The 27,342-nt window shown below is 41.5% G+C and overlaps 2 protein-coding genes across 2 annotated transcripts; both read left to right on the top strand.

Annotated features, from left to right (window-relative positions):
* Positions 1 to 3,188: 3,188 nt before the first annotated feature.
* LOC117694327 (stabilizer of axonemal microtubules 1) lies at positions 3,189 to 4,944 on the top strand. Its single transcript, XM_034485147.2, has one exon. The coding sequence runs from the start codon at positions 3,284 to 3,286 to the stop codon at positions 4,682 to 4,684; it is 1,401 nt and encodes a 466-aa protein (XP_034341038.1). The 5' UTR covers positions 3,189 to 3,283; the 3' UTR covers positions 4,685 to 4,944.
* A 2,266-nt stretch (positions 4,945 to 7,210) lies between these two features.
* On the top strand, positions 7,211 to 27,263 carry Rab9a (RAB9A, member RAS oncogene family). Its single transcript, XM_034485148.2, has 3 exons — positions 7,211 to 7,353; positions 22,928 to 22,955; positions 26,487 to 27,263. The coding sequence occupies exon 3, from the start codon at positions 26,519 to 26,521 to the stop codon at positions 27,122 to 27,124; it is 606 nt and encodes a 201-aa protein (XP_034341039.1). The 5' UTR covers positions 7,211 to 7,353; positions 22,928 to 22,955; positions 26,487 to 26,518; the 3' UTR covers positions 27,125 to 27,263.
* The last annotated feature ends 79 nt before the right edge of the window (positions 27,264 to 27,342 follow it).

Raw genomic sequence — 27,342 nt, forward strand, 5'->3', positions numbered from 1 at the left:
GCCTGTCATCCCAGCACTCACGAGTCAGTGGCAGGAAGCTCAGAAGTTCAAGGTAGGAGGATCAGAAGTTTAAGGTCATCTTAGCTACATAGTAGAATAAAGTCTAATCTGAGCAACACAAGACACTAGCTCAGAAAACTAAAAAGAAAAAAGGAAAACTAGTGTTTATATATGTGATTTAGGGAGAAATATCTTTCAAAGAACTGCTTCTAAATTTGTTGACTTACAGCCAAATAAAGTCTGTCATGAAAAGGGTCCCCAAAGTAGGCAGACCAGTCAGATGCATGCCCCCCTTCACTGTAGTGGTCCCACAAGAACAGGAAGCTACACAACCATAACAAATACGCAGAGGAGCTAGATCAGACCTACACAAGCTCCTCCTTGATTGTTAGTTCTGTCTCTGTGAGCTCCTATGAGCTGTGGTTAATAGATTCTGTGGGCTATTTTCTTTTGGTGGCCTTGACCTCTCTGGCTCCTACAATCCTTCCTACCCATCTTCCACAGGATTTCCTGGGCTCTGCCTAATGTTTCACTGTAGATGTCTGCATGAAGCCTCTCTGATGATGATTATTATGCAACTGTCAATGACTATCGCAGGGCATAATTAGGAATCGTCTTGTTTGGGTCTGTCCAAGGTCTCTGGGCTCTCCAGACTTTGTTTCCTGGGGCCTCCAGGCAGTTGGTCTTATGATTTTATAATCATATCATTGAAACTGGTGTCTTTACAAATTTTTACATTTTCTGAGTTTGTTAGTTGTCCATGTGGAATGGAGTTTTCCTAACCACTCTACACCTAGCCATCTTGTTAAATTATTTTTAATTTTTTTAATAGATTTATTTATTTTATGTGTATGGGTGTTTTGCCTCCATGTATGTCTGTGTATCACATATGTGCCTGGTACTCTTCGGGCTCAGAAGAGGATGTAAGATTCCCTGGAATTGGAGTTAAGGATGCTTTTCAATTACCATATGTATGGGTGTGCTTCAAGTTAAACCCAGGTCTTTTGGAAGAGCAGCAAATGCTCTCATCTGCCAAGCTATTTCTCCAGTCCCTTGTTAAACTCATTTAATGCTACATCTCCCACAGACTCATATACTCCTCTAACAATATCACCTGTATATATATATTACTGTAGCTGTTTCCAGACACAGCAGAAGAGTGTAAGCCACCATGTGGTTGCTGGGAATTGAACTCAGGACCTCTGGAAGAGCAGTCAGTGCTCTTAACTGCTAAGCCATCTCTCCAGCCCCAACTTTCTAATCCTGTTTTGCTGAGGGTTTACTTATCATGAATAAGTATTGAATTTTATCGAATGCATATTTCTGTTAATTGGTATAGTATACTCTGTGTGTGTGTGTGTGTATGTTTTGCTGGGGACTGAACCCAGAGCTTCAACCATGCTAAGCATGCACTTTTCCTCTGAGCTATACCCCAGACACAGAAATCCACCTGCCTCTACCTCCTGAGTTCTGGGATTAAGGATATGAGCCACCACTGCCCATCTCCAATGTCCTTTTGTCTTTAATTGTAACCACAACAATTGTAACCACAACATTTAGGCAGCAATCTTCTTTTTTTCTAAGATTAAGTTCAGTTTATGACTAATACTTTGAATAAATCAAAAATGGGTAAAAGGTATTAATTTCATTTATGAATTTCAACACTTGGCCCATTCTGCCAGTTGGGAAAGGAAGTAGTAGGTATTAAACTGAGTGAGAGCTTTGGGCTTGCTGGGCTGAACTATAATACCAGCCTTTATTCCCACCCTTTAAAAAAGAGATTTGTTTAGTGTATGAGTATGGTCACAGGGGCCCAAGGAAGCCAGAGAGGGTTTTTTGGATTCCCTTGAGCTGGAATTCCTGACAGTTTTGAGTCACCAGACATTGGTGCTGAGAATTGAACTCAGTTCCTTAGGAAAGCAGCAAATGCTCTTAACATTTAAACCATCAATCACTCCAGCCCAATTCTGCCATCATCATTGAACTCACTTAACCCTTAAGCTATGTTTAGAGTATGACAGACAAAGTGCAACCCCTATTTAACACACACACACACACACACACACACACACACACTGTGTACAATTTTTGTCCTCCAGAAAGAGGAATGGTGTTAGGCACATGCCCCACCTCTAATTTCTTATGTGTCCCTTTATTGTGCTATTCTCAGCTAAACAACTAGCATAAAGGGTGCTTTGTTGAATAAATAAGTATTAACGTGGATTGACTCTTCAGTTCCTGGGAATCTTAAAATCACCCATAGGAAGGAGAGTAAAACTATGTCTATACTGCAGGTCCTGGAAGGGTTTGGACTGGTGTGGTGCTTACTCAAATATTTGGGAGGTGCAAGTTGTGTTGGCCCCTAGCTATCTGCTCCCTGTTTGATAGTGGGTAAGCTGACAGAGAATGCATGTAGGTGACGTTTGACTCTCTAGTTTCCAACCAATATCAAGTGTTGTATAGAATTGGGGGAAATCCATGCAAAACATGGTTGAGGATCAGAATTTTCATTTAATCATATCAGGTTCCAGACTGGAAATCCTAAAATTTGTTCATTGATGAAATGTAGATTAGGAATAATACTTAGAAGGAATTGCAACAGACACTTGAAGCCAAAGGAATTGGAAACTGTGTTCAAAGCAAGGTTTATGGAAATCAAGGAGTGAGTGTCCATAAGATGTCAGACTATGCATTCTAGAGAGAGAAAGTGGCACCCGTGTGCTATTAATGTAATTTTTACATGTGACCATGCATTCATTTATTTACTTGAGAACCCAGGAGCTCTCCAAATTCAGCCATCAGTCTTCCATCTTTCTTCCAAGACCTAATGGGGAAACCCCTATCATGGGCTTGTCAGTGAGGCAATGGGAATTTCCTGACCTCACAGAAGTCCTTGTGACAGCATTGCCACACCTTTCGGGCCTGGAGACGTCACAGAGGGCCCCCAGTCTGGGCCCCGTGGCTTCCGAAGGCTTTAGGGGAGCCGGCCAGCTGCTTTAGATACTTGGTCCTGGCTGCAGCAGAGGCTGCGCTGCTCCGCTGCTGGGAAGCAGAGGTGGGCCGGCCCTTAGGGTGTGGGTTGGGTGATTCTTGCTGGAGCAAGGCAAGTTTCGGGAAGGAAACGGGCAAGCAGAATTGTACAAGCAGGCCACTTACGTTTTCTTTCACGAAGAGACCCGCATCTTGCCAAGCCTCTTCAAGCTTGGTGGCCCTCCCAGACCGGTTGTGTGGGTCTATGAGGAGGCTCCTGCTAAGAAGTATGACCTGAGGTGGTGTCAGGAGAATGGCTCTCGTGAATAGAAAATGCATCTGTGACCTTTGCTCCTGCGGCAGGCATCACTGCCCGCATCTCCCTACCAAGATTTATGAGAAGACAGAGAAACCATGCTTTTTCTCCGAATACACCGAGAAGTATCCTACTTATCATTCTTACATGCCCCGAGAGTCCTTCAAACCCAAGGTGGAGTACCACAAAGTAAGTATACCAATGGAAGGCCTGTCCACAACAAAGAGAGACTTTGGGGCTTACAACATAGTTCCGGTGAAACATCATCTTCCCGAGAAGGTCACTCCAATCCAAGAAGAAATGGATTTTCTCACAACATATAATCAACACTACAACTACTGCCCTTCCAGTCGAGTGAACCCCATCAAACCTCGAGACAACAGACATCAATGTAATGACAAAATGGAGTGGGTGCCTACGTACAAAGCTGATTATTTACCTTGGAACCAACAAAAAAGATCTTTGATTTGTCCACCACAACAATCATACCGTCCTGCGTCCTGTAGGTTTGATCATAGAACCACACACCAGGACGATTATCCCATAAAAAATCCTGTGGATACTGTGAGTTACAAACCTCCACCTGGGCCCAAGCTCTGCAACCTCCCTGTGGAGAGTATGACAAGCTACAGAACGAGCTATGTGGCCCATCCTATGGAGAAGCGGTGTGTGTATGAGGGAGAGAAATATAAACCGTGTGAAATTCCTTTTGATGGCCTTACCACCCACAAAGATTCCTACAAGGGTTTGATGGGGGAACCTGCCAAGAGCTGGAAACCTGCACCAAATCACCCTGGGATAGGTATACCTTTTTCATCCAACACTGAATTTCGAGAAAAATTTCTAGCTTGGCCAACACCCAAGATTGTCCAAAAAGAGCCCATTCCCTACATCCCTCCTGAAGGAAAGATGGATCTTCTGACAACTTCGCAAGCCGACTACAAGAGCCCCAATGGTGCTCCTGCTCAGTCTTGCAGGCCAGCCATCCATTTGAAGAAGAGCGACCGATTTGAAGGCTCCACCACCAACAGAGAGGATTACAAACATTGGGCTAACATCCGCAGAGAGCCAGTCAAACCTGCTCCCCAGCTGAAATTTCCTGAAGAACCTATGGATTACATGACCACCAATCGTGCTCACTTTGTGCCTCATGTACCAGTCAATACCAAAACCTGCAAGCCAACCTGGTCTGGTCCTCGTGTGAACATTCCTTTAGAAGGTCAGACCACCTACTCTACTAGTTTCACTCCTAAGGAAATTCAAAGGTGCCCAGCTTCATACTCTGAACCCCCTGGCTACATCTTTGAGGAGGTGGATTCTGTAGGGCACAGGATGTACAGGCCAGCTTCCCAAGTGGCTTCTCAAGAGAGCAACCATCTTGGCTTTGGTGATTCGTAAAGAATTGGCAGTCACAGCCTGTCACTGAAAAATGGTTGTTTAGAAATTGAAATTGCACAGCACGTGAAAAGAAAACAATTGAGGATTATTGAATAAGGAGGATTCCCCAAAATGAAAACAACATAAACCAAACACCAAGCTTCATTGTCAATTTTAGGACATTTGTATGGAATAATAATCACCTAAAGAAAATGGCATGGAGCCACCAGCAGATAGACTCCTTTTAACCCTTCCTCGACTGTACCTCCCCAACCCCATTAACGTTCCTTGCTTTGTGCTCATGAAATCAAAGCTGGTCTCAAGAAAATATTTCTCTGATCTAGGTTCATTTTATTAACATGATCATTTGCCAAGCTTGAAGTGTCAATAATAAAATTTATATTGGGGAAAAAGTAAAATGGTGTGATCATTCATTTTTGTTCCTTAATTTCCCTTTAAGAAGTTTTGTAGTTAGCTGGCCAGTGGTGGTGCACGCTTTTAATCTCAGCACTTGGGAAAGCAGTGAGAGGCAGGTGGATTTCTGAGTTTAGTGCCAGCCTGGTCTACAGAGTGAGTTCCAGGACAGCCAAGGCTACACAGAGAAATTCTGTCTTGAAAAACCAAATACAATTTTTTGTAGTGTTGTGGATTAAAACCAGATACTTATACATGCTAAACCAGTCCTTGATCACTGCACTACACCCCTAACCCCGTTAATTCTTTTCATGCTAAACAGATTTCTGTTACTTATATATTGAAATTATCCAATGCAAAAATTTATCTGAGTATCAAAAACTGTTTTAATGTAAGAAATATATTCACCTTAGTTTCTAAGCAAACTGCACACTTACTGCATTGGTTTGGAATACAGAAAAATGTATGGATGTTTCCATATACCTGTATTGAAAAAAAAAACCCCAAACCATAAAATATGCACAAAAGTAACCCTAAGTCTATTAGCCCATTAGATTTGGTTTAAGTAATTTAGCAAAAATAGATAATATATAGATATAATGTGAAGTGAAAAAAGATTACTAAATTGTATATGGTAAAAAATTTTAAATTTAATTCATATAGTCTTTCTCTGTCTCTCTGTCAGTCTTTGTCTTTCTCTCTCTCTCTCTCTCTCTCTCTCTCTCTCTCTCTCTCTCTCTCTTTGCACTATAGGTTCTTGTGTGCATATTCTGGCTTCCAGTTTTGTGTTTTTATGGGATTCCTGAGTATGCAAACAAGTTGGTCTCTGCATCTCTAACTGTTTCTTAGGCCCTTTCTTGGGCTATTTCCTTTTGATTGTTTTATCCTATTCTAGTGTATTACTTTTTTGTTTTATCTTATATTTTATTATCCATTAGAAACATATTTGTTTCCTATTGAGAGACAGAAAGGGGATATATATGGATAGAGGAATGTGGGGAGGAACTTGGTGTAGATGAAGGGAAACACAATCAGGATACATTATTTGAGAAAAACATGTTTTCAATAAAAAAAAATCTGATTTTGATGAGGATTGTTTTGGATTGTATTGGTTTTTCTGAGACAGGGTTTTTTTTGTGTGTAATAGCCCTGGCTGTCCTGGAACTCACTTTGTAGATCCGGCTGGCCTTGAACTCACAGAGATAGTCTGGACATATAAAAATAGATTTCTTTTTATATGAAAAAAATCATTGAAATTCAAACTGGAACATGACATTTATTGTGTGCCTTATTTTCATAATTATTCTAAAATCATACTTGTGAGAAACTTTGCTAACTGTAATCTGGCACCTGATGAAAGGTTATTATCTGAAAATGACTTCAGAAAGAGGCAGACATTAGGTAAATTGTTGTGGATCATAAAAATTAATGTCGTCTCAGAAAAATAAACATAATCTATATATTTATGGGGAGCTAAGACTCTTTCTTCCAAGGACTTTTATTTTTGCTATCTATGCACTCAATTCCTGTTATAAAGCAAAGAAATACAAACACCTCTGATGCTACATTTTGCCATTATCGTTTTATAATTTAGAGGTTAGGAGGCAGTATTTTAACAAGGAAAATCATAACAAAACTTAATTAAAAAGACTTTTATTACTCTACAGTTTGCAAACATATTCTTTTCTCATCTACCTGTGTTTTGCTTATTTGCACTTTTTAAATGGTGCAATACTGTTATGTCATAGTACTTATATGATCTCTTTCTACTTTAAACTTTAAGAATAACTTATTTCGTGACCACGGTTAGAAGGAATGCAGGCGGGAAGACCAGAGCAGCAGCTAGCACAAAGGAAAACCGCGATTTTGCAAAGCAGTCTGTGAGGAGAGCTGACTCCAGACTTCTGGCTGTGTCTTCCTTGGGCCTAATTCCTTCAATCCAAACTAGGGTCTTTGCCTTAGGTTCGCGGCCTCAGGCCCCGCCCACAGCTCACGGCCCCGCCCTACAGATTTAGGCCCCGCCCCCGATCCGGGCCTTGCTTTACTAGTCCAGGCCCTGCCCCACTGACTCAGGCCCCGCCTCGTCGCCCCACTGTCAAGGCCCCGCCCCTCCGCCTTGGCCCCGCCCCGGCCGCCCGCCATATTGGTCCTTCTGTCCAAGTCGCTCCCTCTTGGAAGTGCTCTCTACGTTCCGGAGTCTCTGGCCCTCTTTCTGCCCTGGTTGCACCCGGCGTGTTGGCGAACAGCTCCCAGGACGTCCTGTGTGTGTCTGCAAGGTGAGCGGGAGTCATCATTTCGTTTGAGGCCCGGCCAGAGCTAGCCAGAGCTGCTTAAGAGCGCGCGCAGCCGGAGCTGAGCAGCCGGAGGAGCTGAGGGCCGCCGGGGCAAGGGGCGAGCTAAATTGGCGCGGGTCTGTAGACTGCTGGGCAACAGGGGCAGTTTGTCCCCTAGTCTCCTGATGACTGACGTAGGAAGAAAGACGGGTTTTCACATTCAAGCACGGGAAGAGGAGCACACACCCAACCATTCAGGACACACACACACACACACAAACACACACACACAGCGAGAACGAGCGAGACACTGACCAGAGAGGAAGAGATATAGATATATCCCTCCTTAAACCTCTCAGGAAAGAGATAAACCCCAAACATCTGGGAATAGGATGGTGGAACGATGCTCACAGGGACAATACAAATACTTGGGTATACACATATACACCAGTCTTTCCCCTAACCACTCGGAGGCACCCACACACTCGAGACCAAACCTTGCGCAGGAGTGACTGAGTAATGCTGGGGAAAGCAAGCTTGTGTTATTTGAGTTTGGCGATCTCTGACATTACTACCCTTTGACCCACTCAGGTGTTTGGAAGATAAAGCCAGGGCAAAGACCGTGTTGGCGGTTGGGAACATTGTCAGATATCAGATCTGGGCTGAGGTTTCAGAATCGCGTTCCTTTCTCCCTTCCATCTTAGTGAAAAGACCAGCCGAGACTTTTAAGTACTGACCAAATAGTTGATGAACGTATTATGGTTCTGTTTTGTTTTCTAAGTGATGACACATCCCGTGATCATACTTCTTTTGAGGAATAACTTTTCTGCAAGTTTCCACATTGGCACGTGACCAGTCTTTTCACAGCGTCCTCATAAAATCAACAGACTGAATTTGGTTTTTGTTTTGTTGGTACTGAGTTTTGTCTTTTTCCTTGCTAGCACCACTGCAATGGAAAATCCCTACACAGCCTGAAATCTCAACTAGAATAGAAGGAAACCCAGGGCTTTCAACTAAGGACTGTTTCCCTTTTTCTTTTCTTTCTTTTTCTTCCATTGCTGGAGACCAAGCCTAGGGCTTTGTGCTTGCTAAGAAAGAGCTGTACCCCTGTGCAAAACTCCCACCTCCCTCAGCTAAGGGACTTAAGTATCCTGCTTTTACTTTGTCTTATAATCTTACATCGAAGTTAACCACTTCTTGCTTAGTGCTCCAAGTAACTTAACATATTCGAGTGTCGTATCTAAGTGGCAGTGTCTTCTTGCTTTTGGGGTTCTTCAAGTGCATTGTAGTGTATCCCTGTACTGGAACATTGATGGTTTGGAGGCTTACTTATTTAGAACATTGGGGGAATTTAAGGATATTTATGTTTTATTTTCTGGTTAAAGTAGACAAGCAAAAACCAGAACACCCATTGCTGGAGAGTAGGAAAAGACATTGGTGGTCGTCTCTCTTTTCGAGCCTGATCCTTTTACATTTTACCAGTCCAACTACTTCCATTTTATACTATATTACTCTGGAGGTCTGAAGTTCTTAGTTCTAGCAATTTCTTTTTTCTAACCTCCCTCAGTCTTTTTTTTTTTTTTTTTTTTTTTTTTTTTTTTTGGCCATTTATTGGGAAGTCGTCCTCTGGCTCATACAAGCTGGTTCTGTTTGAGTCAGTACTCTCTGCACCCTTTCATTTTCCTGGTGTTTCCAAAGCAATGGTTCTGTTACAAATGAGAACGGCTGGTACCCGGGAGGGTTAGATTTTGTTTCCAAGGTCACTTAGGGAGTGAGGGAGCAGTGTTGAAATTCAGACATGTTTGTGGGCTTTTTGGAGTAGTAGTTTTGCACTGGGAGGCAATTTTATCCTCTCAGGGGATATTTGAAAAATTTTGGAGAAAAAGCATATTTGGTTCATATTCCAGGTCATACTGGGCTTCTACAGTTCTTTAAGCACAATGTCATTTTACTGTTTAAGATAGCATTTTTATTATTTTAAAAGCTTGCTGGGGGAAATTCTCTGAGGTTTATGAATACCTGGTAACAGAATCTCTCTTTTTTTTAAAGCTGGCCTCAGTATTGGTGTTAGGAAGAGGCTGGCGTTGAATTCCTGATTCTACTGCCTCAGCCTTCTAAATTCTGGGATTACAGGGATGGGCTACCACACAGTTTCAGAACCATTTTGTTTAAGACAAAAATGACAAAAAAGCCGGGCTGTGGTGGCGCATGCCTTTAATATCAGCACTTGGGAGGCAGAGGCAGGCGGATTTCTGAGTTCGAGGCCAGCCTGGTCTACAGAGTGAGTTCCAGGACAGCCCAGGCTATACAGAGAAACCCTGTCTCAAAAAACCAAAAAAAAAAAAAAAAGACAAAAAACTTTTGAGGTACTACTAGGCACCTCTGCAGGTGACTTAGGGGGCTTGGGGGTTTGTTTTTTCATCCTTCTGTCATCCACAGGTATTTTTTTTGTGGGGCACTGGTACATACGTGCTGCCCAGAAGGAAGAATGGTGGCAAAGCTTTTACCTTTCTGAAGCTGGCAGTTGAGTCGACATCATAAGACCAGGTTCTTACATAGTCCTAGAATAGAATTTATTGTTTGGACTACTTGGCAATAGAGGTCAGGTGTCATTAAGGAAAGAACACATCCACACACAGCACATAAGTACGTGTGTCATGGCATTTTTTTTTTTCTGGATATACTTAGATGGAGTGAAGAACAGTTGCTGAGTTCGTTAAAGCTTTGTAGTACAGTTGAGTTAGGCGTGTGTGCCTTTTTATTTATTCTTATATCTATTTCTTTATTTCAGTTTTTCCAAGACAGCGTTTCTCTGTGTGGCCCTGGCAGTTCTGGAAACTACTCTGTAGACCAGGCTGGCCTCAAACTCACTGAGATCTTCCTGCCTCTGCTCTGCCTCCTGAGTGCTGAGATTAAAGGCGTATGCCACCACTGCCTGGTCCAATTTTTTTTTTTAAATATAATATATTAATATAATAGGGTCTCACTGTGGTTTCAGGAGGCTGGCCTGCAACTCAGTCCAACTCAGCCCTTTTGCCAGTGTTCTTAACTGCTCAGCCATTTCTCCAGCCTATATAATTTTCCTTTTGGTGGTTTTCAGCCTGTTTTTACCATGCTTGTCTGAGACCAGGTGTCAGTTATTACCTTTGGCATGGGGATGGGTGTTTATGTATCAAAAAGTGTTGAATCTCTTGAGGATTTCCTGGGAAAACATTCATATAGTAGGTTTCTTTTCGGATGTGAGTATATGTGTATGGTATATATGCACATGTGTGTTTGGAGGCCAAAGAAGGATGTGGAGTGTCCAGTTGTATATTCCACCTATATTGCCTTGAGACAGTTTCTCACTGAACCTGGAGCTAGGCTAGTGGTCAATAAGCTGTAGCAATCCTTCTGTCTCTATCCTTCACTAAATTGCTGGAGTGACTGGTGTTCATGGGACTATATCTAGCTTTTTCTGTCAGTTCTGGGGATTCAAACTCGGTCTTTTGCTTGTAAAGCAAGCTTTCTTATCCATGGAGCCATCTCCCTGGCTCTGTTTCTTTGGATTTTGACCCTGCCATTGCACGATGTTTTTTTTTTTTTTTTTTTTTTTTTTTTTTTTTTTTTTTTGCTAATGAATATAGATTTCTCTACCTCTTACCAGATGCTCTGTTCTATAATGTGTGTGGTGGTGGGGACACTGGAATGCTGAATTTCATATCATACCAGATTGCTAGCACATGCAGTTTAACAAAAGGTATACTTTTTTTTTTTTTTTTTGGTTTTTCAAGACAGGGTTTCTCTCTGTAGCCCTGGCTGTCCTGGAACTCACTCTGTAGACCAGGTTGGCTTCGAACTCAGAAATCCGCCTGCCTCTGCCTCCCAAGTGCTGGGATTAAAGGCGTGCGCCACCACTGCCTGAAAGGTATACATTTTTTTGTGACCCCCCTCCAAAGGTCAAGAGGACTTGGTGCCAGGAAGTCTTGCTCAGTCCTTACTTGTCTTCCTGCTCTAGTATAGTTAATTCACCACATTTCTTTCTTTGTAGAAAGAGACACCACTTAATGGGTGCAAGAGTATATGTATCAGGTAGAGACAGCAAATCATTAACTGCCACATAATTCTGCCCTGGGCAGTTTGTTGGTTAAGCAGCAGGAGGAAATAAGCCAATTAGAAGTGGTGCCCAGTGAGGCTAAGTTGAAAGCTATGTAGATAATAAAAGCTAGTTAGTATAAGAAAATAGGGTTTGTGACTACCAGGCCATCCACAGATGCCATTTATTAAAGGGTTGATGGGAGAGGAGGAGCTGAAGTCAGAAAATGCCTCGGGGAGTTTGGTGGGAAATCTAGAAGCAAATGAAAGGTCAGGGTACCTGAGGCAGGACACCTGGAACCAACTACATATGTATGTAGGTAGGTGTGGTTGGGTGTCAGGCAGGCCTGTGGCAATCCCAAACCTGGTTTGCTTCAGGGTGCCTGGGCTGGTTAGATAACTTGGAGGAAAAATCTGTTTCCCAATGTGACTCTTGGTACTGTACATACTGTGATGTGCTCTGGGTATTTCCACATTCTGGATTTTTCCATTACATTTTGTTAATTTTTGACCCTGATGATTTCAAGCTGTAGAATGTCAGCTTTGTTGGAAACACATACAGGACATGGGGATGTATAGTCAGTGGTTGTTAAGTAAGGTCTATATGAGTAGAGGGAGTGTGTTTAAGAAAAGGTGTAGCAGGCAGGCCTGGCTTCATACTCCATGGACACAGATTTCACTTTTGTCTGAGGCTGAAGGCATTATATTTGCCAGTGTGTTGACCGGGGCTGGAGACAGTATGGAAGCACTCCATGCATTCATTCCATGACCAGTTGTTGTTTTCTAAATCTAAGGGTGAGGGGTAGCAAAACAGTATATAAGGTCTCTGAGCTATTTTAATCCAGGTTTTGGTGATTTGGATTAGGTGCCAGGTACAGAGGTTAAGATATCTTCTAGGAGGCTGTGTCTCAGAAGCAGCTGTGTTAGCAGAGTTAGCAAAATGTGAAACATCTCATTGAGTAGAACTCTAAAAGATGGGAGTGTTGAATGATTCTAACAGGTCCAAAAAGGCCAGGCATGGCAGTACATGCCTGTAACCCCAGTATTTGGTAGGCAGACAGGGATCAGGACTTCAAGGGCATTGTTGACGATATAGGAAATTCTATGACAGCCTGGGTCACATGAGACCCTGTCTCCAAAACAAACAAAATAAAAACATGTAGAAGTCTCTGAGGGTGCCATCTTTAGCTTACAGGGTTGCTGTATTCGTGGTTGTTTGATCTGGTAAACTTACCTGGAATACATACATGGTGGAGGAGGAAGTCCAAGAAACTGCTGGGGGGTGCACACATTGGTGAAAGCAGGCTATTCTGGAATGAACTCTAATTGTCTTAAATACAATTTGAAAAAGTAGTTGTTTTGGAGCACCAGACAGCTGCCATCCTTAAAATCTGCATTTAATTTTTCCTCTGTGATCTTGGGCAAACTCAACTTTACAAAGTTAAGTCACTAGAAGGAATTCATGCAATGCAGTGTTGAAATTGTGAACTCCCTTGAGCATGGTACCATACAGATGCTAGCATCTCTGTTTCCTTTAAACATTTTTAAGTAGCCTGCCCTACTCCTGTGAAGCCACATAGTTTCTGAACCATAGGATTTGAAGTTGGTGTTTTCTATTAGAGTTTATGCAGTTAAGGGCTTAGTGGTAGGGAAACAAGGCGTTAAAGTTGGTTTTAGTTCTCCATCATTCTTTTTAGTAAGTCTGTAAACTTTTTTCCTTGGGCTTGCTGATTGGGGATTGCTGATACTTGGTTGCAGAGCTGAGAGCAGGGGCTCCACAGGCTGTCCCTCCATCCCTTCCTCTTTTCTCCCTGTTTCTTACTGTATGCACTTGTTCAGGAAGTTAGTGTGCTGTGGTGGTAGGAGGGCATCTGTTCTTTCCCAGAGTGTTTCAACTTGTAGCCTTTATCTGTCTTGGTGGTTGGGAAAGTGCTGGAGAGCTAGGCAGGGCTTTTTCAGTTCTGTGGCCAAGTTTCCTTGTTAGTCATTTTTTTCTTGACTTTCACAGTGCCACAACTATAATGGTAGCTTTATACTTTCTAAATTATTTTTGTTGTTGTTTTTGAGACAGGGTTTCTCTATATGTAACAAAGCTCTGGCAGTTCTGGGACTTGCTTTGTAGACCAGGATGGCCTTGAACTCATATCCCAGAGATTGCTAGGAACGGAGGTGTGTTCCAGCATCACTGGTAAGTTTTGGTGCTGGCTTGCATCTAAAATTGTTTTTCTTGGTGTCTTTTCTGGCTTTGTACTTTTTTTGAGATTTTTCTGTTAATTGGTGGGAGTGAGGCTACCACTTTTGACCTACTGTGTTTAGTTAGGCCAGGGAATGATTTTTTTATTTTTGTTAACGTTCATCTGTTGAGCTCTGAAGCATGGAGGATAGTGTCTGATCTGCGAGTGGTTTTAAGGGACTGTGCCTTAGATATTGTAATGGTTAGTGTTGTCAAGTTGACAGAATGTAGAATCATTTAAGAAATGGGCCTCTGGACATTTCTGCTTAACTAAGGTGGGAGGAGGCGCCCCCCCCCCCCCCGGGGGGGGTTAGCTCCATTTATTTATTTATTTATTTATTTATTTATTTATTCTGGTTGGGATCCTGAACTGAATAAATGGAGAAAAGGAATCTTTTCAGGTTTTTGTTGCCTTGACTTTCCTACTGTGGTGGTGGACTGTATCCTTTGTCTCCCTGTGTTAATTGTAAAGGCAAAATGTCTTTTTCCCCTAAGTTCCTTTGTCAGATTGTTTATCACAGCAACAGGAAAAAAAACTAGGACAGATTTTTTTGTTTTGTTTTGTTTTTCGAGACAGGGTTTCTCTGTATAGCCTTGGCTGTCCTGGAACTCACTCAGTAGACCAGGCTGGCCTCGAATTCAGAAATCCACCTGCCTCTGCCTCCCAAGTGCTGCCACCACCGCCCAGCTGGACAGATTCTTAATAGCTGTTATAGTAAGCAGCAGCTGATAAGATAGAGCTCTGTGACTCAAGAAGACAGTGGCAATGGGTTGGGAAGGAAACAGACACAATTCTTTGTATGATTGAATCAGGTATAAGACAAGAGAAAGATAAATAACATTCTTTGACATACAGAATTTGAATATCATCATTATAAAGGGGTTGGAAATTCTTGTGTGGCCATGAGGTGTGAGAGGGTGAAGGCAGACTTTAAGGAATCGCTGGTGTTTATAACCAGTGAGAAGAGGTATGGACTTCGGCCTCAGCTTTGAGGGATTGTTAAGAAAGGGAGCCACCTGGCTAAAGAAAGGTGAGGATGTGTAAGAGAAAGCAGAGCCTGCTGTCAGGAATCTTATGGACTATTTTAGGGAACATTTTCAAGAGGGAGAGGGGTTATTGTCCTGTAATATAGGTCTCATTTTTGTAATAATGGGGAGTGGCCTGTCCTGACTAAGACTTGAAGGATCCCACCTTGCCTCTTGGCAAATGTGTGGTACTAGAAAAATACTTTGGGAAGAGGGCCTCCATTTTCTTAGTTGTTTTTGATAATATGTGATTACCCTTCTTCAATTCTGTGGCATGTACATCTTCAAGGAATTTGCTATTATCATGGCCACAGGTGGAGGGACTGGTCAGTTCAAACAAAGCCAAAACCTTCATTCTTTCTGATGAAGAAACTTTAGGGCCCTGTATACCTAAAGGCTCTCATGTGAGCAGTGAGAAGCCATTGGATTGGCTAGTGCTCATTTTGATGACCTGCTGATGTTTCAGGGAATGAAGGTGTGTGACTCTAGAGACTTAGGTCTGGTGTGGAGGCAGATGGGGAATTGGCAGTGAAGGGTAGAGTTAAGTCCAGGCTTTCCTGTGAGAAGAATGCAATCCAGCATCTCAGTAGGACTAAACTGGAGTGCTGCTTATGGACAGCTGTCACTTACATCCTGTAAACAGAACTTTGTGAAGAGCTACTCGCAGTGTCTGCCATTGGACTCATGGCAACCTCTCTGTATGTAGGATGGAATCTCTCTCTCTCTCTCTCTCTCTCTCTCTCTCTCTCTCTCTCTCTCTCTCACACACACACACACACACACACACACCCCATTGATGTGTTGATCATTTTTGAGGGACTTTGAAGACGATGACAAGCCTTTAATCCCAGCACTCAGGAGGCACAGGCAAGCGGATCTCTGAGTTTAAGGCCGGGCAAGTTCCAGGACAGCCAGGGCCACATAGGGAAACTGTGTCTTGAGAAAAAGCAAGCAAACAAAAAAAGACTGATGACAGCAGTTGGTTACTTGCACATGACAGGCATAGGACTGAGCCCATCAACATTCCATCTTAGATGGGGAAGGACCTCAGAAGAACCTCCCTCCTCTCAACAAGGCTGAAGAGCTTAGGTAGTTAGTTAATGGTTGTTGGAGGAAGGAGAGTCATACTTTACTGGTAAGTTGCCCTTTCTTAAGTAAATAACCCTCTATCTGTGCTCATTTAGGTAACACTGATTAAATGAAGTAGGCTTTAGGAAGGAAGGAAGGAAGGGAGGAAGGGAGGAAGGGAGGGAGGAAGGAAGGAAGGAAGGAAGAGGAGGCCGGGAAGAGAGGCATCAGGTGTGTGTGGGGTATGATCAAAGTGATATATGTATGTGATATAAAGATTAAAAGAAACCTAATGAAACCTGAGGCTGGAGCAATAGCTTGGTTGGTAAAGTGCTTACCTTACAAGCATGAGGACTGAGTTTGATTCTCAAACCTAGTCAAAATGTAGAAAATGACAGTCAAAAATGCCAGGCATCGTAATCCCAGCACTAGGGAGGTAGACATAGGAGGGAGGATCCCTGGGGCTCTCTGGCCAGCCAGACTGGTTGGCTTTAGGCCAGGGAGAAGACCCCGTTTCACATGAGGTGGATGTCACTCAAGATGGTTCTGTGCCTTTCACATGCAGCACTGCACACACTCCATACATACACATGCACCAGACCACAAGTCTAGTGAAAGTGCTTCTAATCTTTCTAGTATGAAGCTCACACATACAGGTTCCTGTTTAACTGTTATACTCATCTGAGCCTACTTGGGATTCTAGGGGGTTACCGGCCTCATGTTCATTCACTGTGCTGTAGACCTCTATTGTCTGATACAGTAGCCATTAGTGTTATGAAATGCTTTAATTAAAATGATGTGCAAATGAAAATTCAGTTAAGCAGACTAAGCACATTTCAGATGTTCAGTGGCCACATGTGGTTCACGGAGCACTTCTAGCAATACACAAACTCTGAAGTATCTACTAGTTAGCTGCTTAATTGACTCTTTTGTCCTTTTACCATACCTAACTACAGAAATGTTCTTTTTCATGAAAAACTAATTTTTAAGTCAAATTAGATGCTCCAATTTCCAGAAAGAGTACTTGAAGTGAGTTATTTAAATAGAGTGTGTGCTTTGTCAATGATAGTTTGGTTTGATTTATTTATGGTTTGATTTCTAGTTTTTTGTTGTTTTAGTTTACCTTTCCTATCTGTGAGGCAGTACTTAGTGCTACATAATCTATTTCACCTGGTCAAATCTTGAGCCTCCAAGTTGGCCTGTTGTTGTATTTTCCTTAGTTCTGGTTTGTTTGTTTTTGGTTGTTTTGTTATCTTTTTGCTATACAGCTAGTACTCTTTAGACTCCCATTCCCTTTTTCTCTCCCCTCTCCTCTCCCCTCCCTTCTTCCTCCTCTAGTCTCTCCTTTCCCCTTCCCTATTCCCTTCTCCTTCCCCCTCCCCTCTTCTTTCCCTTTCCCTCCCCTCCCCATTAGATCTCACTATTGTAGCCCAGGCTGGCCTTGAACTTCTGATCTACCTGTCTTTGGAAATTTATAAGCATGTACCACCCCTGTCCTGTCTAAAACTCAGCTTCTTAAGCTATGCAATTAATTAAATGGTAGATATGTCTCTAATTAGGACATTCTGGATGAATGAATGCAAAAGGACCTGTGAATTTGGGGAGGGAAAAGAACTCTTCTAAATTTAAATCAGGAGTGATAAGTTCAATTAAAAATTTCAGGAGTGAGAAGTTGCAAAGGGACAGTCTGAAATGTGTTTCTGAAGTTTTGAGGAGGTGGCTTACCAAAGGGAGCCTGCTCTCCCTCTAGTATCTATCTGATTAAAGGATTGTGCTAGTTTTCCGGCATGTACATTCCCACCCCTAGTTAATTTCAGTCAGTAGTACTAAGTCTCATTAGAATTACAAGAACCATTTTTTCCCACATATTTTAATGGATATAAAAAATAGAATGGAGAATTTACATGTTAAGTACAGATAGAAATAGAATAATAGAATAACAAAAATAACGGGGAATGCTTTATTTTAGCATTTATTTGCATTTCACCACGTGCAGAGCATTTTACTCAATGTGGCAGACAAAAATAGGACATATGAATTCTCATCTTGGGGTTTCTATTGCTGTGATAAAATACCATGACCATGAACAACTTGGGTTGAAAACTTAATCTACCTATCACTGCCAATTTCCCCATCTGCCTCCTGACCAGATTAACTCTCTGTGTAGTCACTTCCGTTTACAAGTCTCATATCACACTCCATTGCTGAGGGGAGTCAGAGGACGAACCCGGAGGCAGGAACCTATACAAAAGTTTGCACCCCATGGCTTGCTCAGCCTACTTTCTTAGCCAGGACCACCAGCACAAGGGTGGCATATCCCACAGTGAACTGTGTTCTCCCACAACAATTACCAATCAAGAAAATATACAACATGCTTGCCCACAAGGCCGATCTAGAGGGATTATTTTGTCAATTGAAGTTTCCCCTCTTTGAAAATGACTCTAGCTTATGTCCGGTTGACGTAAAACTAGCCACCACCATGACCGTATGACATAGATGTTGTGTTCCTCCAAGGGAGTTGACATTATAACAGAGAAACAGGCACATGCAACATGGAGCATGTAAGCAGGTAGAAATGAGTAATGATTGTACAAAGAGAGGGAGCTGTGGGGCCTCCTGTCTAAAGTGGCCTGAGCTGGGGCTTGATGGCTGCCTTGTATCATTGTGGTGGGACTGTGCCTCCTGGACCAAGGCTACAGCCCATGTAGAGATGGGGGAATCCACTGAAGTTCCACATAGCTTTGGGAGTGTGTGGTGAGTTGTGCAGTATCTGGGACGGACTTGGGAGGTAGATAGCAGTATGTGCTCTTAACTGCCGAGCGCTGCTCTCCAACTTCCCTAGTTAGCTAAGTGATTTCCACTTGCTCAGCTAAACTCTTTCTTTACTTTTTTTTTTTTTAAACAAAATTTTGCAGGGCAGTGGTAACACATGCCAGCACTTGGGAAGCAGACAGATCTCTGTGAGTTTGAGGCCAGCCTGATCCACAGAGTTCCAGGACAGAGAAACCCTGTCTTGAAATAATCATTTTTCTTCTTTTTGGGAGAAGTTGGAGATATACATATATATATATATATATATATATCTTCTCAAGTTGACAATCAAGAAGAAAAATATGGGGTATTCTTAAAATACTGTGTACTACATCTTTGTGAATAGTGAATGTTTTTAGCTAACATTTTTATTAGAAGGCATGGTAGACATGTTGACTACTAAAGCCTGAATGGAAATGTTAGGAGCATAGCTTAAGGGGTTTAGTTAGAATTGGAAGTATTTGAGAGAGGTGAGGTCTAGCTGCATTGGCTAGTGGGTTTCAGAGTTAGCCAGATACCAAAAAAAAAAGAGATGGGGATGGGGATGGAAGCAACCAACAAAAAGCTGGAAGTCTAATGGTAAACATCTTACTGGAGAATCAAGCAAGACACAACCACCTCAGTGTTGGTATTTAAGACCAGCTGACACCATTGGCAGTGTGACAGAGATAGTAAGGTATCCATCCTAGCTCTACTTGATATCTTCTTCAACTCACTGATTCTGTGGCAGTCAGTTACTTTTCTGGGCTCTATCTCACCAAGGCTTCTACTGCTGAAGGTATCTCAGTGGCTTTCTTCAATCCTAGTGTGTAGGCAGAAATCCTTCCAGTGGCTTCCGAAGACCTTGACTACTTATGATTCCTTACCTCCAGTCCCTGCTTCCTAGTAAACTTAATTCTTCACCTGCCTCAGGGTCTCCCAGTTCATCAGGGTTCCTGCCAGAGGAACATCATCACCTGCCAGCATCAGGATTCCTTGGCAGAGCCTTGGAATGTGTTGGTCCACTGCACCTTTATTTTCTCCGTCTCCTATGTTAACCTGCTTCCCTGAATCAGGTAACCCTCTGCCTTCGAACCAGGTATTAGTTAAGGTTGCTTCCTAAGGACAGCATGTCACTAAATTTGAGATGTGGTTGGAACATACCACAACTGGAAACAGATGTTCAGGCTTTCATTAACACAGGGTAATACAACCTAGTTTCCCTCTGGTCCTGGCAGGTACTTTTTACCTTACCTGAAGCTTAGCAGTTAAAGTAGTTGGCTTGAGTTTGGGGGAACATGTATGTAAAGTCCTGATGGTGGCTGGCATTGTACACTGCTCTGTGAGATACTGTCAGGCAAGGCCTAGGCCGGACTAAGGGAGCCTCACATTTGGACATTGTACTCCTGACTTACTAGGGGAAATGGTGGTATGTTAATAGGGAAAGGGTGCCCTGTTAATATTTCAAGTGGTTTTTCAATTGAGTGTGAGTAATTGTACTCTGTTCTATGTGCCTTTCATTTGTAGGACCTGCTACAGTTGTGACTTTATGTAGTGTTCCCTTGGGGAAGAACTGTGTCATTTGCATTGTTAATGTGTGGCACACAGTAGGTGTTATCTAAATATGCATTGGAAAGTTGCTTTTGCCTATTTTATGAAACTGGAGGCTTCTATGGAGATTCTGAGAGCTGTAGACATTTGATCATGATACTTTTTAAATACAACACACTTGGTTGGGGATGTGGTAGAGCCTTTCCTAGCATGCAGGAAGCCCTGGATTTGATTCCGAGCACCTTATAAAACTGGGCATGGGGCTGCATACCTATAATCTTGACATTCAGGAGGTAGAGACAAGAGGTTTCAGACTTGGAAGCTTATTTTTAGCTAACACTGAGTTTGATGCTAACCTGTGCTATATGAGGCACTGCCTTACAAAATTCAACAGCAACAAAACCCTAGAGCATACTCAGACATACTTCATGGTGTATATTGGCAGATTAAGCCTAGTTCTTTTGAATTAACTTGTTCTTTTGCAGATCTTGGAATAAAGGAGCAAATGAAAAGCTTACTGCTTCCACTACTTTATTTTCTTTATAAATGCAGTAACAACAGCAAACTCTCAAAAAACCAAAAACAAACAGTCCAGCAGTTGTATTTGAAGTACCCTAGTAGCTGGGCTTTGGTGTGTTTTTTTCATATTAATAGCTTAACTATTTTACTAGCTGTGAGATCTTGCATCATACGTAACCTCTTTCAATCCTATTGGCAGTAATAGGAAAAGTTATGTCTTAAATAATTTTTTATTACTGTGAAGACACACCATAACTAAGACAACTTATAAAAGAAAGTACTTATTTGGGGGGTTGCTTACCGTTTTAGAAAGTGAGTCTATGACCATCAGGGTGAGGAATATGATAGCAGGCATGGCACTGTAGCAGTAGCTGAGAGCTTATATCTGATTCATAAGCAGAGAAAGAGAGTGAGACTAACTGAAATGGCTGGGCTTTTGAAACCTCAAAACCCACCCTCAGTAATATACCTCCTCCCATAAGGCCACATCTCCCCAAAACTTACCAAAACAGTTCTACCTACTGGACTAAGCATTCAAACGTGTGAGCCTGTTGGGGTGCTCTCATTCAAACCACCACAGATAAGGAACATGAGGAGTAAATGTCAGTCATAGGGCTCTATCACTGTTAGCTGCTGCTGTTTTATCCTTAATCCTAAATGCAGCATTTAAAAAAATCTGTTTAAATTGATTGAATGTGTAAGTTAAGGACTTCTGTATGTAAGTTTCACAAAAATGCCCTTTCTTTAAAACAGGGTGATGGTGGGTGTTGCTGAAGAGATGGGTCATTGTATAAGAGCCCCTGCTGCTCTTCTAGAGGACCTGAATTCAGTTCCTAGCACCTGTGTCAGGTGTCTCACAACTGCCTATAATTCTGCTGTGGGCATGGTGGAGTTGGTGGGATTTCCTTTTCTGGCTTCTGCCATCACTCCCCCCTGCCCCCACACAGCATGTACTCACAACACACACACACACACACACACACACACACACACACACACACACAAATAGTAAAACAATTTTAAAAGATGGTGGGGGGAGGATGAATTTTGGCTCTTTAATGAAGGGGTGTGGATATAAATTGTTCTGTTTCTAGTGGTTTCTGAAATTTGAGTATTAAAAAATGGCTATTAAAGAACCTGTCTGTAATATCACTCCTTTCAGACTTCACGTTCTCATTTCACAGAAAGTTCCTACACTCTTCTAATGAGCCTGGCACTGGTGAAGCACCTGTGTGCAGACATCACAGTAAATGTTCCAACAGCCCCTTGGATGGAGATACTGCTGTCCATCCTGTTCCCATGCAGTTTCAGGATATTAAGTTCATCCACCCTTGGGCTGGGCCCCTGGCTTAGTTGGTACTAGAAACATGCTTTTCCTGCTGACACTGCTTTCAGTCATGCATAGAAGACTTTGCAGGGAGAGCCTTAGACTGAACAACTGGGGATGCAAGGCAAAATAGTCTTTTATGCACGAATCAGAGTCAGCAGGGAGCACATGTTCCCAGGATCATTGGTGCCCCTCCCTCAGCTCCTCTAGTTTCCCTGTGTTATCCTTATTTCATTGCCTGGGGCATGGTTATTCTCAGCCACCCAAAATTTGGGCAAGCATAATTCCCAGTATAATTTTATAGCTGTGCCTATTTGTGAATGTTAGAAAAGAGGGTGGGCAGGTAAAAATTTTGACAAAGGAAAAATAGTGATCAAAATACAGAATTCGATTTAGGGCTGTTTTTAGGCTGAGATAGATTATAGATAACACTTAGATATTTTTAAATTAAAAATAAAGATGTAGGGCTGGAGAGATAGCTCAGCAGTTAAGAGCACTGACTACTCTTCCAAAGGTCCCAGCAACCACATGGTGGCTCACAACCATCTGTAATGAAATCTGATGTCCTCTTCTGGTGTGTCTGAAGAGAGCAATGGTGTACTCATATACATAAAATGAATAAATAAATATTAAAACAAAAATAAAGATGTAGTTGCATGATTTTTTTAAACATTTAATTCTTTTTACACTTAAAATGATGAAAACAGGCACAGGCCTGCAATCCTAGATACTCTGGAGATTGAGGTAGGAGAAACTGAAAATTCAAGGCCTGGCCTGGACTGCAGAGCAAGTTCAAGGCTTGTTTGGGCAACTTAGTAAGTCCCTATCTCAAAATGAGAGGTAATAAAAGGGCTGGAGTTATAGAATTCATTGGTAGAGCTTGCATAGCATACACAAGGCATTAGGTTCAACCAGTAATATCATAGAAGGAAAAAAATCATCAAAACAAATGCATATCACTAATGTGAGCGTTTTGATTTTCTTTGCAGATAATGATGTTTGAACTGAACTTCTAAGGTAAGGTTTATGACCTGTCTATTATGATTTTTAAAATTCAGATGTTTTTATTTGTAGAATTTAGCTGTATTGAATGTTATAAAACTTGATGAAGATTATTGCTTTTAGACAATCTTGCCAACTGTGGAACATCAGAGTTCATATATTTTTAGCTCAATTTTAAAAGTAACATGGTAGGATTTTTTATTTCTTTAGCTTACGCTAAAGATATCTCAAAGGTTGAACTGCCTTTAGAAAAGAATAGAGGGGCTTAGTGGTTAAGAGTGTTTGTACTTTAGCAGTTTGGTTACCAGCACACCCATGTTATAAGCAGCTCAGAACTGCCTGTAACTCTAGCTCCAGGGACTATAATGCTTTCTTCAGGCCTCTGTGGGCATCAACACACATCACATACACACATCTACATAAAGAAAGAACTAGAACAGGAAACATTTTTATGTCTATAAGCATGCTTTGATTATGTTAATGAGTTGACTCAATGAAGCTGGCTTCTCTTAAATGTTAACTGGGACTAAGATAGTTTATATAATTATTTGTAACACCATGTGTATTTGTGTACAACTCTAAGCTTAGAATCAAAGAGGTGGTCATGTGTGGTAATAATGTTAGCAAAAGCCCATATGTTCCTAAGTAGCAATGTCTTGTCTGGGAGGCCTCAGCCAGTAAATGTGCATGTCAGAAATACTACCTGGTGTGTGGAATTCACAAATGTTAAATTTCTTTTAAAACATCACAAAGCAGAAAATTCCACATAATTAGGACAAAAAAGATTAAAATAGCATGATAAGATCTGTATCTCACAATTTCTAAAAGAATTTGGTAGATATGTGGGGCATGATCTAGTTTATAACTTGATTTAACTAACATCTTTAAAATTCAGTGATATATAATGAAGCCTTGTGTCTGTTCAGGTAACTATATTAGTTGACTTAAAATAATAAATTTGATAGGCTACAATTATATACATCTGTTTTCCTCTCACACAGATCATGGAACTTTGGTGTTTCTGTCAGTTAAAACCTGACAAGAACAACAAGGGGTTAATAGGGGTTGATGGGAAGGCTTTCCCAGTAGAGGCACAGAAGAGGTCTTAAGGGCACAGCAATAAGTTTGGTTTGGGAGTAGAGGCTGCACTAGCCCAGGGTGCAACATGTTACATATATAGAAGAGCATGGTTTTTATACATATATACACACACACACGCAAGCAGAAATGACCGAAAGACAGCTGCACGTCCAAAATGCATCTGTGACAGCTTGTGAAAGTTGGAAAGCCTGATGCTCACTGCACAGTCTACAGGCAACTCAACAGGTTGAGGAATGTCTATTCCTGGTGGCTCAGTGTATTTAAGTCTTTTCTAGGCAGCCCAATCACTCTTTTGTTTTTTCTAAGGCAGTGGTTCTCAACCTTCCTAATGTTGCAACCCCTTAATATAGTTTCTCATGTTGTGGTGACCCCCAACCATACAATTATTTAGTTGCTACTTTATAACTGTAATTTTGCTACTGTTATGAATCATGATGTAAATATCTGACATGCAGGTGGACTTAGGTGACCCCTGTGAAAGGGTAGTTCCACTGCAGAAGGGATTATGACCCTCAACTTGAGAACCGTTGGTTTCTTCTTCCAGGTGGCTGGGATAGTCTGAGAGTCTTATTTGTCTCTTGGCTTGTAGGAGAGTAACTCTTAGCCATCTTTACTAATTATATACTCTTGGGGACAGAGGGGCCCAGTGAATCTGGTCAGCTTCAGGGACTTTCAGGAAGTCCCTAATCTATTTTGAGTTGTTTACTTCTTGTCTTAATGAGTTTCCTGGGATGTTTCACCTCCCTGTAAATACTATACCTTAAAATTCCCTCCAAAATGGTAGGTTTAAATCTGGAAGGAAATTATTACACAGTATTTGTGGTAGGATGGCCAATTCAAAGTTGAGTTTTCTTCAAGCCTGGAGAATAAGCCATTGAATAATTTTAATAGTTTTGGGTGAGTTTCAGATGCTTCCCCTATGTTGAAATACAGCATACAGGGTCACATTCTGAGAAATGTATCATTACATGATTTCAGTGCAGTATGAACATCTTCCAGGGTGCTTATATAAACCTAGGTGGGGTTGGTCAGTTACTTGCCAGGGCCTCTTGATAAAATTGTGAAACTGGGTAAGCATAAGATATGAGGCTTGCTTACTGGTTTCAACCTTGTGCTTCCCTTGCCACTATCTCTTGAATGCTGGGATTATAGACATGTATGACCATACCCAGTTGTTTATCATCCTGTTTTCCTACTCATTTGATTTCTCACTATCTAAGCTGCTGTGGGTTTTCACCAGAACATGTAGGTAGCAGAATTCTTGTATGCTATAGAAGATACCGTCATATACATAACAAACAAATAATGTCAATTGTATTGGTTATAGAAATTCGTCCTAGTAGATAAAGCAATTATTCTTCATTTCTTTACTGATTTTCCACTGTGGAAGTCAACAATATCCACTTTGATGATAGAGCTAATGAATATTTTTACTTAGAATTCTGTTGTCCCATATAGCTAGAGGCTTTTTAAATGTGGTCATTTAAATTAGCTGAAGTTAAATTAATGGGGCCAGAAGTATAGTTCAGTGGAGGACATCTTAATGCTTTGTATACGCAAGGCCCAATCCCAAGCACCTAAATTCATTAATTCAGTTTAGTTCCTCACTTACCAAGTGCTCAGCAGCCACATAGAGCTAGTGAGTACCATGCTGGACATTTACATCACTGTGGAAAAATCGCTCAGACAGTGCTGATGTAAAACTTTGTCCTTCATAAATTTTAATATATGTACAATAGAAGCTTATTTTAAATATTGACATTTTAGATAATTTAGAAAAATAGGAAGGTGAATAGGAGTTATAGAGAAAATAGGATTTACCTTAGATTGATAATTGGTTAAAGATGAGGTTAGGTTTTCTGCCTGGAAGTTTTATGTATGTTTGGAATTTTTTATAATGGAAATTAAAGTGTCAAGTATGTACAGTGCTCAATCACATCAGCATTCAGAAGTAGCTAGCCATTAGCCATAGGTGGCAGAAGTATCACCACTATAGACTGGCTCCTATAGTGTAGGAAAGTTTTTTAAATCCTGCCCTTGGACTTCTTTAAAGGGTATGCATAATATATTAGCACATTTTCACTTAAGATTGACTTCATTCTACTTCAAACATACAGGTGGGGGCAGGGGAGATGGCTCACTTGCTAAAGTGCTTGCTCTGCAAGCATGAGAAGCTGAGTTGGGATTTCCAATATCTGTGTGAAATGCTGGCTGTGGAAATGTACCTATAAGAAGAAAAGGGACAGGAAAGGAATATCTCCTGTCAGTGAACTGGGGATTAAATGGCTGTTTTAAGTTGTTAAATTTCATTATTTAGGTAGTCCCTTTGCAAAGTGGAATCAGCTCTATGTGTTGTTGTTTTACTTAAATACTGACTTTATTAGAATTGTGTGGATTGCACCAGTATAAAGGCATGTAATGGTACCTTTTTATTTTTATTTACAGGATTCTGAAATCAAAACTTAAGATTATTAATAATGGCAGGAAAATCGTCTCTTTTTAAAATAATTCTTCTTGGAGATGGTGGAGTTGGCAAGAGTTCTCTTATGAACAGATATGTAACCAATAAATTTGATTCCCAGCTCTTCCACACAATAGGTGTGGAATTTTTAAATAAAGATTTGGAGGTGGATGGACATTTTGTTACCATGCAGATTTGGGACACAGCTGGTCAAGAACGATTCCGAAGCCTGAGGACACCGTTTTACCGAGGTTCTGACTGTTGCCTGCTTACATTTAGTGTCGACGATTCACAAAGCTTCCAGAATCTGAGCAACTGGAAGAAAGAGTTCATATATTATGCAGATGTGAAAGAGCCTGAAAGCTTTCCTTTTGTGATTTTGGGCAACAAGACTGACATAAAAGAACGGCAGGTGTCTACCGAAGAAGCCCAAGCCTGGTGCAAGGACAACGGCGACTATCCTTACTTTGAAACGAGTGCAAAAGATGCCACCAATGTTGCTGCTGCCTTTGAAGAGGCAGTTCGAAGAATTCTGGCTACGGAAGATAGGTCAGAGCACCTGATTCAAACAGACACAGTCAATCTGCACCGAAAGCCCAAGCCAAACTCCTCTTGCTGTTGATGGCATTAAAGGGATAGTTGGTGCATTCTAACCAACACACACACACACACACACACACACACACACACACACACACACGGGTGGAGAACAAAATTAGTATGCAGAAGAGTTCATCTACTAATAAAATTTAATTAACGCATATTGTTGCCTCATTAGTTGGTGGGAGAAGGGACACACTCTGGAGTAATCTTATTTACTCAGTAATGGCACGTTACATT

This window comes from Arvicanthis niloticus, chromosome X (genome assembly GCF_011762505.2).
Source record: "Arvicanthis niloticus isolate mArvNil1 chromosome X, mArvNil1.pat.X, whole genome shotgun sequence".
In the NCBI taxonomy this organism is placed as follows: domain Eukaryota; kingdom Metazoa; phylum Chordata; class Mammalia; order Rodentia; family Muridae; genus Arvicanthis; species Arvicanthis niloticus.